The 13,132-nt window shown below is 43.5% G+C and overlaps 1 protein-coding gene across 4 annotated transcripts; it reads right to left on the reverse strand.

The window, feature by feature from the left end:
- Positions 1-351: 351 nt before the first annotated feature.
- On the reverse strand, positions 352-12,812 carry LOC136576408 (ADP-ribosylhydrolase ARH1-like). Of its 4 annotated transcripts, none has more exons than XM_066575667.1 (4): positions 12,766-12,812; positions 6,944-7,298; positions 3,867-4,227; positions 352-1,637 (listed from the first exon to the last, which is right to left on the reverse strand). In XM_066575667.1, exons 1-4 carry the CDS (start codon positions 12,802-12,804, stop codon positions 1,250-1,252), a joined length of 1,143 nt encoding a protein of 380 aa, XP_066431764.1. In that variant the 5' UTR covers positions 12,805-12,812; the 3' UTR covers positions 352-1,249. The 4 variants fall into 4 exon arrangements, with proteins under 4 accessions (XP_066431764.1, XP_066431765.1, XP_066431766.1 ...); XM_066575668.1 differs by having other exon boundaries at positions 12,666-12,773; XM_066575669.1 differs by lacking the exon at positions 12,766-12,812 and adding an exon at positions 12,022-12,113.
- Between the last annotated feature and the right edge of the window lie 320 nt (positions 12,813-13,132).

The raw sequence follows: 13,132 nt of genomic DNA on the forward strand, positions 1-13,132 counted from the left end.
AAGGGCAAATGGTGAAAGTGGTACATGACTGTAGCATCAAACTACACAAAGGGCTTTTTTTTATTAGATCTTTTTTTTATTGTATTGAAGTAATATTTTTGAATGTAATCATTCAAAAAAATTAAGAAATATCATGACATTTATACATGCATGAGTATAATATACATAGAACATATCATTATTAGAGATGAGCGAGCACGCTCGGTTAAGGCAGTTACTCAAGCGAGCATCGCTCTTCTCGAGTAACTGCTTACTGGTCCGAGCAGATTTGGGGGGGGGGGGGGGGAATGGGGGATAGAGATCTGCTCGGACCAGTAAGCAGTTACTCGAGAAGAGCGATGCTCACTCGAGTAACTGCCTTAACCGAGCGTGCTCGCTCATCTCTAAATCATTATCCCACCCAAACAATACAATTATTCCTAACTAAATTTAACCCTTTGCAATCCAATTTTGGATACAGGGTTTCCTAGGGGGCTTACTCTTTTTGCCATTATACAATGGTGCCATCTGCTGGCTATAGCCAGTACTGCGGTATGTTACATGCTGGAGAGGCCCCCAACAACAGAGCGGCCAGTAATCTACAGTAAGAATATCCTGCCGGACGTCTTCCAACATTGGAGCTGTACAGCGTTCATTTAGAATGTCTTTAGACGTCAGACAATGGATTTGAAAGTCTTAAGCAAATCATAATCACCCCCATCCCTAACAAAAAAAAAATACACAGTGTACCAGAAAAATAATATGGAGCCATCCTCACCTGGTGGCCAAAAGGAGCAGCTCATCCTGCACAGGTAAGGGCAGTGCAGGTCATACAGTACCGGGTGCTACTAGACAGACGATCAGTGCATGCACCTCTGTAATACAAGGGTTCGCCAGTAAAATGCCCATGCTGATTGGTTGGATTTTCCAGCAAAGTGCAGTGTTGCAGATTTGGACTGTCTGTGACATTGTATGCAGAATATAGTTATAAGTTACCATGGCCCAGGAAAGACCATTACATGGTGAAAATATTTCATCCAGAGATCATTACTACTTAGTTTATTACTGTGCTGATATATTGAGCTATGAGGGAGGTAGTAAGGCTAAGACGACACAACTGCCAGGCATAAGAGCTATATGTAAAGGAGTTTCTGTGTCTTATCAAAAGATCATTTGGACTGGAATATCTCATCAAATGACGTGAATAAAATTCCACTAAGTGGAATTTTTCACTTTATTGAAAAAATGCTTTACAACTGAGGCCCATGTGCTATACAAGATGGTAGAGATCCTTTCCAAGCTTTTCTAGTCTGTCTCTGTATTCCAATTTCTTGTAGTTGGCTTTGGGGACACCTTTAAATCCATACATGCTTCCAAACCAGGCGCCTGCAATGGCTGCAGTTGAATCACTATCCCCACCATGGAAAAATGCGCGGTGAGAGAGTTCTGCCCAGTTGTCACCAGAACCAAGGATTGCATCATAAGCAATCATGGGAGCATCATGTCCACTGCTTCCCCCCCAGCCGCTGTAGCTAACCGAAGTATAAAACTGATCTCGTTCCTCCACATCGTATTTCTCGGGAAAAATGGGCTGAGACGTTCCATTCAAAATTCCCCTTACTTTAAGATAAGAGGTCCATTGTTCTTCAAAGTAAGACCTAGACAACACAAATGAGACAATATGACACCGTGAGATAGATATTACCATGCCATATTTTCAGAGAATTGGCTATGTAGGCAAATCTTTCATGTGTGAATGTGTGTTGTCTACTTCAGCTTACCACTGGACACACACTAGGCACCAAACTCAACAAGCCAACATAATATTAAAACTAACCTCTACAAGTACTTACTGGACACATTCAGACATGACAGCAGTTGTTCTCCATATTCCACTTTCCTTATATCATACTCATATCTTATGAAACTGAGATCTAAGGAGTCATTTGGCACCATAACTGCTGAAAGAGGACTTGTCATGGGATAATGACAGAAGGGCTGACCTGATGGCTCTGTGACCAGGCCCGGACTGACAATCTGCCGAACCAGGCAGATTCCCGGTGGACTGCTTATGCTACTCACAAAGTGGGCCGCCTTCCTTTGTGCTGCTCCAGCCAGGCACAGAAGGTCTCAGATGCCAGCTAGCATCAGCACCTTGTGTACAGCAGCCACAGAGTACAGTCACATCGTGTGATTGACACCGACTTAGCCTTCTTCTCTCGGGGCTGGCCTTAGGGGTGTATGACTTCCTCCCCTCCTACCCCTCAGTTGGCTCTCTCTCCTCTTCGCAATTGACACTCAGTAGGACTTGGAGAGAGCTGACTGATGGGTCAAAGCTGTCCCCTATGGGGAGCGGTGGGTGCATATATTTATATATATACATATATATATATACTTTTTAAAGAGACACATATACAGAGGGGTGAACTATACTATGGGGATGAATTATTTGGGGGGGGGGCAGATAAAATACTGGTAGCAAGGATATATACTCAGGGGGAGAGATATTGTATATACTGGGCATATTTATATACTGTGGTGAGCAATATATGCTGTAAGGCAGAACATATGATTGGGAACGTGAGAATGTAGAGGAGGGGGCTTGTTCATATCAGTGTCGCTGAATTCCACTAAACTGCAGGAGAAAATGGCGCTGCATGCAGTGTTTCGTTTTGTGAAATGCTGTCCCACTGGATGGGAACTGAACAGACCTTTATTATAATCCATGGAATCCATATGACTTCAGTAGACATGAAAACGGAACTGGCAGCGCAAGTGTGAATGAACCCTCAAAATAGTTTGGCTCAAAATTGTTTGGCACTGAAGAGATTTAACCCCTTAGTGACCAAGACTTTTTGCGCCTTAGTGACTGCCTGAGCCAAATTTTGGAAATCTGACGTGTCACTTTAACATAGAATAACTCCATAGGGGGTTTTGCATATCCAAGGGATTCTGACATTGTCCGATAGAATTTGTGTATATTTATTAAAGTGCCAAAATTGGAAACATTTTGAATTTTTTTTTATTTTTTTACATTTTCAACTGTAATATCTCAAATATGTGCAAACATACTGCACACATTTTTGATATAATATATATTTTCATCTGTTTACTTTATTCTGGAAGCACATTGGAAAAACATTTTGTTTTCCTACACCAAACCAAGATTGCAAAGGCTCATAGGTGTCAGAATAATAGATACCCCCACAAATGACCCAATTTTAAAAACTACACCCCTTAATACATCTATGGCCAGGCAATAGGTGATATGCAGAGATTAAAGATGGTGGAGACATACTTCTAATGCAACATCTTTATTCCTCACCAGCGGTGCACAGACAAACAATCCCAGTCAGCAGGTCTGGTGGCAGTTGGATATCAGTGGCAGCGCTAATCTGTGTCACTTCTGACAGATGACAACACATGCACTTGTTCACAAAGTCCCTTTTCATCATCTCCAGTGTGCTGCCTGTGTTCCCAGGGCCACCACACCAGCTTCCCTGACGCGTCTTCAAGTAAATATTACCAACATTTCAGCATAACATAAGAGTGAGGAGTTTCATTATTTTAAAAAAGCAACCTGGGGGGGGGGGGGTCACCCCCGGGGGGGGGGGGGGTCACCCCCTTACACATGTGCAGGCAATTACACACTTGGACAGCAAATGGACCAAAAATATGCCCATGTGACTAAACCCTGAGTTTCTATAGACTAAGAGGGTGATGACTCCATGTCCTGTATATCACTAGCAGTAAATAGGAGGTAAGCTGTGTCTGTCTCCAGCATATAGTAGGAAGAAGAGATAATGCCACAAGGTCCTGTATAGAACATACAATAAGGAAATATATTTTCCTCTTACAGACTAAAGTAATCACAATTCCACACTTACCAGGCATCCAGATTCTTTGACACATCTCGCCCAGCTTCTATGACATAGTCCTTTACCAATGGCAACAAGTCCAGCAATTCCTTACCCCACTCATGTGGAGGCTTACGATTTATGGCGTAGGAGGTGAACAGTGCAGCCACCACTGAACCGAGGTATCCCGTAGGATGGTGGTGTGTCATTCTGCCGCTCTCCACACTGATGCGTATTAGGTCATTCAGTTGTTCTGGCCGTGGAAACCTCAATCCTATGCACATGGCTCTCATAGCTGCACCGCACCCTCCTGCCGATTTGTGGAATGGGATCATCCATCCATTTGGGGTTGCAGGTTCTAGCTGGAGGGCATTGTCCATGCACGTTCCTCCTAAATGTACACAAGAAATTTACCAACTTAGGAAGAAACATCTTATTGTAAAAGGAGGTTTGTTAGACATTGGGCTGAGGAACACAACAGATCTAATTCATTATGTTGCATGTCTTTAACACATACTCTACATACAATGAGCCCAGGGTATACTACGATGAGAAACAACTATGACACTTAAGTTGGGTCTAGATAGCAAGGAATTGTCAAACCATATCATCTGTACTCACTGCAGCACTTTCTGCAGTTTTAGTCTATCATTGGCATTGGTAGGGTAACTTTACCCTACTAGGCCAACCCAAGTCAACAAAGTATGCATACTTTGTCCCTTTTACACATTCTGTCTGACTGTATATCTGACACAGATAGAAGTATTTATCCTCTCAAAATGTATGAGACACATCATTACTAATTAGATCAATGTAAAACACAAGGAAGTCCCTTGCACACAAGCATGTGCTCGGAGCCTTATGGCAGCACATGGATCTCTATTGGATGGCTGTACACAAACCATATACCATTGTTTAGTGCCCTTATGCCACAACATGTTCTACTGCACACTGATGAGAGGCAAACACCCCGAAACAGCTGTCTGTGTATGGATTCTGGCTTGGTTTGCAATTCTCAGTCATTGTTACAAGGCTTGTATAAAGGGTCTGACATTGACTTGCAGGAATGCTACCTTCCAATAGGTGGTGCTGCAGTATTGTTCCATCTCCCTTATTTGCATATTACCCAGAGGAGCATAAAAGGACTTATAAGTCTCCTCACTCACCTTCTAGGTGCTCTCCCTAAGGAGAAAAGATAGTGTTCCTGACCCTACTGTAGAAGTAATGCAGTATATGAGGCAGCTGCCAGGAGTGTCAAGATAGCGATGGACTTTGGAGGAGTGCGGTGGCAAGAACAATGATAGAGGTATTGAATTGGGGGCACTATGCACAGTAAAATGGGGCACATTCCCAGTAACAGGGGAAGCGTGAAGTGACACCTGGGACAACAAAGCTGGCAAAGTGTTCAGTGCCGTGTGTGCTGGCATGCGCATCTCTCCTGGGTGGGCACGCAGCAAGTATGCAATGACATGCAGACTTACTGCTTACCACCAATCCCTATGTACTGCCTTGACATGCATGTGTGCATAATATGTACCAAGACAGAGCATGCTGCAATTTTTTTGTTTTGTTTTTTTGAAAAAAAATGCATGTGTGAGTGGCCCAATACAAATCAATGGGCTATTGGCATTGCGCGTGCACAATAACAATACGACCGTATGAGTGGCCTTAGGATGTATCAGCTTTTTATACTGTGTATTGTCTCTTTAGAAAATACTCGCCAATAATTGTATATAGAAATACAGGCAGCTGCATAGGGCAATATAGCAATGTGATTTTTTCAATTCCACATTGCTATACACCTAGATATACTAATAAGGAAAACTGTTAGTTATTATTTAGTATCTTTGGGCTGTGTGTAAGGGGTTAAACACCTGTGTTTGTGTGTATATAAATACTACTGCTGTACTTTATGTATGTTCCTGCAAGGACCTCCAGAGAGGTCACGTGACTTTGTTCACTGATTTATCTTGCTATGGACTGACAGGACCTGAGCAGCACACTGATTGGCTGAAAGGCTAGGTATAAAAGAGAGGTCCTGTTTCTGGGCTCCGATATGACTCAGCGGTTTCAGAGAGTACAGGAAAGACAGAGGCTCAGCCAGTGAGAGCTGCAGCAGAGCTTGTATACCCGAGAAAAAGGGAAACTTGGTGATCGAAGCAGCGTTCTGCAACAGATACCGTCCAGGATCCAGAGATAGATTAACCTGTGCCTGAGGAGACTTCAGATCCGACTGCAGTCACCAAAAGCGGGCACCAGGATTTCAACAGGATAAAGGATGACAATAGTGACACAGAGATCGATGGCAACTATCTGAACAAGTTTCAGCAGTGTACGCAATGGTGAGCACCTCTGCCCCAAGTAATCTCCAATAGATTGGATTATGTTGGACTCATCAGAGTACAGCCTCCCTTAAGATAGTGTGCTAATCAGTTGCGTAATTGAAATGAATGTATGTTGTAATCAGCTGGATTTCATTATTTGGTTGAGCGAAGATTCTGAAAGAGTATCTGAGGAGCTATATCCCCCTGGTCAGGGTAAACAGTAAATTGATTGTGACTAGAGATGAGCGAGTATACTCTCTAAGGCACATAACTCGAGCGAGTAGTGCCTTAGCTGAGTATCTCCCCGCTCGTCTCTAAAGATTCTGGGGCCGACGGGGGAAATCTGTTAATTGATCGTTCTTAACCTGTTCTGTTGTGTCTAAACAATATATTAGTATGTTATCGCCCTAGCTTTCTGTATCAGACACTTAGAAAAGTCTTGCTTGCTTAACTTGAACTTGTGTAAAGCCTTTCCGTAAATGGTGACATATCTCACATTGGTTACATGGGGATAGGGCGAGGATGTGGATAGGGCGAGGATGAAAACTTCCTATCTTGATACATGTTTTACTATCAAGCAGTACAGATAGCTGTAGTCATGTGGTAAAGGTCATCCAAAGTAACCAATTTTGGTTGCTTTTCTTGGTGCAAAAGACCAATAACCAACAATTCTGATCTACCTTGCTGTATTTTCTTGGTAGGTAGTAAGGCATAGTGATGATTAGACAGATGAATACATATTTTGCATGCATTGGAGCAATAAAGTATTTGTTTTAACATTACCTGGCGCTCTGCCATCCATGTCATCCATGCTCTCCTTGTATTTCTTCGCTAGTAATGGATATAGATTGGATGGTTGGATGTTTTTGCCTGCCTCCACCAAAGCTTCTGCTGTAGCAATATGCATGACGGTATCATCGCTTACAATCCTTTTTGTTACGTCCATGTTTTCAATCCCTCCAAGTTTGGACAGTTGAGCATGAATTTCCGGACCCCGCCTACAGAATTCCCACTTGCGGTTATTGAAACCAAGGGCATCTCCGGCTGCACTCAGAACCATGGCGGCCACATAATTCTCCACTATTCCAGAACACATAGCGATTCCAGCAAAGGGTCTGCAGAGCGCTGTAAACAGGAGCTGAAAACAGAAAGGGACCATTTAATGCACTTCATAATCTCAGGATTTCATCAAATCAAATGAAAACAAGTTTTTACATTAATATTTACAATGGGGCAGAATAGGCCGCATGACGCACCAGATGCTGTTGTGAATTCTATACCCAAATCTGCAGGCTATCTGCAAATTTTGATGCAGAATTGAAAATGACTTAAAGCCTGCCTGCAATTCTACATCAAAATCCGCTGTTAGAATTCCATAAGTGTGGATTTGGCTGTACCAAATGGAGAGTTATTTTCTGTTAAAGTAAAACAAAAAAAGTTTAGTACCATGGGACATTCACATGTTCCACGTCTGATGTTGTGTACCTGATCCTGTGCAGTAAATGTCCTGTGGGGGGCCCTTATGCTGGAGAAACAGGACAAATACTTAGAGCCAGAATGAGGTCTCATCGCCACTCAATTAAATAGAGAAAGACAGAATTCTCTGTGGCGGAGCACTTTTCCAGTCACTTTTCCAGTCACGGACACGATATAAAAGATATGCAAGTTATGATACTGAAAGCCAATTTCAAATCCCTATGTCACTGGAGAATTTGGGAATATAACTTTATAACTATCCTTGATACTCCCAAGAACGGAATGAACCTCGGAGGGGGATTTTTGCGTCAGTGGAGAATATAAGAAATCTGGAGCAGAGATAACACCTGGTGACCCCATAGCACCAATATAGAGACTATAAAACTTTCACATCCGTTATCAGTGGACTAATTAGTATTTACTATAAGTATTTACTCCTCTGCTCATCCTGTTCTGGTATTTTTTTAAGTGCAAATTAATCACACCGTGTCTGTGCCTTTTCATATGTATATGCCTCTTCTGATCTATTCCATTATGCCTAAGTAGGTTTGAAAGTAGCCACTAAAAGACATAATATCTGCAAGATTACTTGGGGACAATCTCTGTAAGGCCATCTGCACACGGGCAGATTTACATTGCGGAATCTGTAGCGGGCATCCACCTTAAGATTCTGCAGCAAATACCACCCATAGCATGCTATGGCAAAACGCGATTTCCTCTACATGAGTGGAAATGAATTGCGATTATCTGTTTGCGGAGGAGAAATCACTGCATGCTCTATTTCCCTGAACTCAATGGAAGCCGTCTGATCCGCGGGCCTTCCACAATCACATTGCAGAAAGGTTGTGGATTCTGTGTCATCTGCTCAGCGATGACATGGGAAAAGCAGATTATTTTTTTTAAAATCTGTACTGCGCATGTCCGACAGCTCGCCGTGCAGACAATCCGCAGTAAAGATCAAAAGACTTCAGGACCGATATACGATATGCCGGCTGGGCACAGGGTCGGATTCTGCCCATGTGCAGGCGGCCTTAGGGTGACACATGCGAGATTTCCAAAATCTGGCATGGTCACTAAGGCCTCATGTCCACGGGGAAAATCAGGCCCACTACGGATTCTACATGTAGAATCTGCAGCGGGACCCTCCTGCCCCGCGGACATGAGCGCTGAAAATAGGAATTTAAAAGAATTTACTCATCCGGAGTGGGCGGGGAAAGTCTTCTCTTCCTCACGGCCGGATCTTCTTTTTCGGCCGGCGGATGAACTCGTCATGCCGGCGGCACGTCGCCGACGTGCCACGCGCATGCGCCGGGCACATCCGCCGAGCCGAAGCAAGAAAGATCCGGCCGTGAGGAAGGGAAGACCTTCCCGGTCCGCTCCGGATGAGTAAATTCTTTTAAATTCCTATTTTAGGTCTCCCGCGGATCCGGACGGCTTCCATAGGCTTCAATAGAAGCCCGCGGGAGCCGTCCCCGCGGGAGACCCGCACGAAAATGGAGCATGGTCCAGATTTTTTCATGCTCCATTTTTTTTAAAATCACTTTTATTGACCATCCGCGGGTATTTATCTACCCCGCGGGTGGTCAATGCATCCCTATGGGGTGCGGATCCGCGTGCGGGAGAAGAGTTAAAATCCGCTGCGGATTTTAATTCTTCCTTTGCCCGTGGACATGAGCCCTAAGGCATAAACAGGCTTGGTCTTGAAGAGGTTAATAGACTTACAGACATGATAATACCAATGATCGAGTAGGCTTGGCTCCTGTGCCTACTCCATTCTGCTCCTTTGACCTATTGCACATACATAATGTATGTCCACACGTCATGGTTCACTAAAGTCGGGTCACCCAAGTTGCCCAGGCTGCCAGTAGCAGGGTATAGTGATAGATATGCTGATTTCAGCAGTTTGTCACTTACGCAACTCAGTTTAGTGGTTTGTAAATCTTACTGTTGAAACCTTGCAGGGCTGGAGATGAGTCCAATGAAGCTTGTGTAGTATAGTATATAGCATGTAGAATACAGTATATGCACACTCCCCCCACCCTCCTCCTATCAAATGCTAATTGTCATTTCTCTCCATGTGCACAGTAATGGAGAAGAACCTGCCACTCTCGAGGAAGGAGGGTGTGCATGTAGGCATATACAAGAGCTTCATTGAACCCATGACGATGTAGTTAGTCAGGCACACATTTGACAGAAAAGCTCACAATCAGTGCCAGTGTGGTGAACCATCTCCTCTTCATTGTAGCGCTGCCCAGTCTCATTCCTCTGTCCTCTAACGACTTGTGGTCACAGTCAGCTTATGTATGCCTCACAAGAGCTAAAATAAGATGGGCCCCTCCTCCATGACACAGATGCCGAGTGTCCCTAACGTCCCTCCAGCGTCTCCGGGTGCAGTATGTCCACGTTATTATTTGTCAATGGGCACGTGATAATCTACTCTCTCTTATGCCGCTTATCTATTTTGAGCAGCTAAGAACTGTTTGGATGGTTTATTTTTAGTCCGTCTCCGGGAACAGAGAAAGCACTGTAGACTATGAGAAGTCAGAGCCGTCTAGTAAGAAGATCGACAGAACACAATGAGAGAGAACCATATTGGCTACCTGGCACCTGCTATATTTCCAGCCTTGGTATTACAGAAGCATCCGTGGTCGGCACTGAGATATTGTGTGCTAACAAAGTATCAACAGAAGAACTCTTGCAGAGTGATAGATAAAATAGTATATACAGGGTGTGGTCGAAAAGACCGATCCAGCGCTATATCTCTATACTGGACTCCTACATTGAACTAACAACAGTGTACTTGACTTGGAAGGCATGGATGCGCAACATATGCTACTCTACAACTTTGTAATTGGGTTTTAATCTCTATTGCTTACAGGGGCCAAAACGCGTGAAACACATGTCCAAGTGCGCCATACCATCATGTAGGGCATCCATGCCTTCCTATATGAGGACGCTATTGCTATTTCAATATCGGAAACCATTACTGAAATATAGCGCTGGATCAGTCTTTTGATTACATCATATAAATGTAGTGCATAAGAGTCACGCTCTTCAAGACAATACCGCGCTCTGGTTTTGGTTTGCATTATGTTAAACATTATATAAAATGAACTATAAAGCATCAAGCAGCAGTCCACAATCTATGGCTCCTACCAAGTTCTGTAGGTGATATGGATAATGTAATAGGCTTTTATATGGGGCTGTCAAGGAAAGGCATCTCTACTTTCTGTAAAAGTACATTTTAGTTTAAGAAACTTTTAAGAATGGATCCACTTAAAGGCCAGGTCTCCATGGTGAAACTAGGCATGGTAGATATCACACCTGCTAATAGCATATCAGGAGGCCCAACTGCTATAATATGTACAGTGATAGCATACAATATAGCCCTCCTATCTTCTGTACACGAAGAGAGTATAATATGAAGCAGTTGTATTTAAAATGTTACCTTCTGGCCTTAGGAAGGGTATTGTTTCTCCTTGTAGTAACCACCAAGTAACTCTGAGGAAATTCTATAGGCCGTGCAATGCTCTTCTGGGAAATTTGGTATGCAAAATGCAGAGAGAGATCTCTCTCACTCCCCCTCTCTGCCCCCCACATGCTGCTCGGGTGAGTACACAGTTACTCGATAAGACTGCTACTCGATCAAGTGCACACTTAAATGAGCGTGCTCACTCATCTCTACTGTGTATTGTTTCTTGGCTGTCATTCTAGTGAAGTAACTGAATGTAACTGAATTGTAGATCTGGAGGCCTTTACGAAGTTTCAAGCAGCCATGACAACTGCTTAAGCCTGTGATCCTGTTGCAGGCTGGGATAATTGGTTGACAAAGGGAGCCCCCTCCCTCTGTCTAACCACTTACATGCTGCGATCAGCATTGACCACGGCATCTGAAGGTTTAACCAGCCATGATCAGAGATATCTCCTATCCTGGCTCCTACAGGTGGGTGTCAGTTGTGTGACACGCTCCACATCCTCTTCATAGGGAGTAGGCTTGGCTTCTGAGCCTAATTTGCAAAGGTGTTAATGGACCACTAATTCTATAGTCTGCACCTTATTAAGTCGTTTTAGACTGAATTTGCATGCAGGAGATTTGCTGCAGAAATCTCCACAAGTGTCTCACCTGAATGGAGCCTACAGAAAAGCGTGTGCTACCTGCAGAAGCCAGCTCATGAAGCTGAAGAAAACTAATTTTGAGTTGCAGTCAGCAAAGATGTTCTACAGGAGCGTATCTAAAAAGTGCTGGGAGAAAACATTTGAACGTCCCATCGCCAAGCATTTACTAGATTCATATGCAAGGCTGAGGGCTCACCAACCCAAATCTGAAAGTTCAACTTCTAGCGTGATTTGACTAGACCGCACCCCAAAATGAATTCAGACCAGACCTTAAAATCCAAAAGAACTCGCTGATCCTTCTGTCTCTTCAGTGCTGGATGCTGCAGCAGCCAAGCTCCTCGTACCGGCCGGCGTTCAGACCTTGTATGTTCCATCAGAACCTCGTCTGCTGGTTGTCCTTCAGTTCACAAGCCCCTTAACACCCTCTACGGCTACTAAAGTGATCGTTATGTAAAGGCATCATCATAATGAGTCATCTTTTCCAGATTTTTGGAAGTTCTCATAACCAGAACTCATGAGTCATATAGGATGTTGAATATTTTTCTGCACTTCCTATGAGTGATTCATTAGAAGAACTCTTCAGTCAGCCTTTCCAAATGGCTGATAACAGGGAACAATAGATAACAATACTACAAAAATTGTTGTACTTTAAAAATCAAGTTTAGGCCAGTTACATACAAGCATAATAAAGGAGCATTTCTGCTTCTGTATTAAGACTGCGGTGCAGATTTCAGACCCGCAGCATGATAATCCTGTACCGTGGATTATAGGCTATGGATTTCATCCTTGGATAGGGTGAAATCCATGATGAATCCGCACCAAAATCTGCCATTAAGTTTCTGCAGAGTCGCTGTATCTAGGGAGGGTCTAGCACACACCTTTACAATGTCCCCCATTCTTCCCAGCCTCTTACCTTGCGTTGGACTTTACGTAATCTGAAAGTAAATCTCCTCGCCTTTCCTCCATTAGAAATAACGGTTACACAACCCCCCTCATGTTCTCACGTTACTTACCAGCAGCGACTCCCAACTTCTCTTTCTGCTGAGCAGCATGTAGGAAGTGAAAGACTGCGCAGCAGCACAGCTGTCACTTCCAGCTTTCAAGAGGGAACATCAGCGCCACCTTGTGGTTTAATACCAGAACTGCTGAGACCATGTAAAGTGTTTCCGGAATGCAAGTGATAGGAAAAGTGATACTGCACATTCAGACTTCTTAAAGGTACTTTACTATAGTAATATCCTTGCAGATTAATTCACAGCAAAGTATAATTTCTATGTCTGATTGGTGGATGTGTAGAAACTTCCAGTATTATATATACACACCATCGATGAAATGAATGATCTGACGTGTGATAAATGCTGGATTGTTAATATTATGAAT

The sequence above is a fragment of the Eleutherodactylus coqui genome, chromosome 8 (genome assembly GCF_035609145.1).
Source record: "Eleutherodactylus coqui strain aEleCoq1 chromosome 8, aEleCoq1.hap1, whole genome shotgun sequence".
Taxonomy (NCBI): domain Eukaryota; kingdom Metazoa; phylum Chordata; class Amphibia; order Anura; family Eleutherodactylidae; genus Eleutherodactylus; species Eleutherodactylus coqui.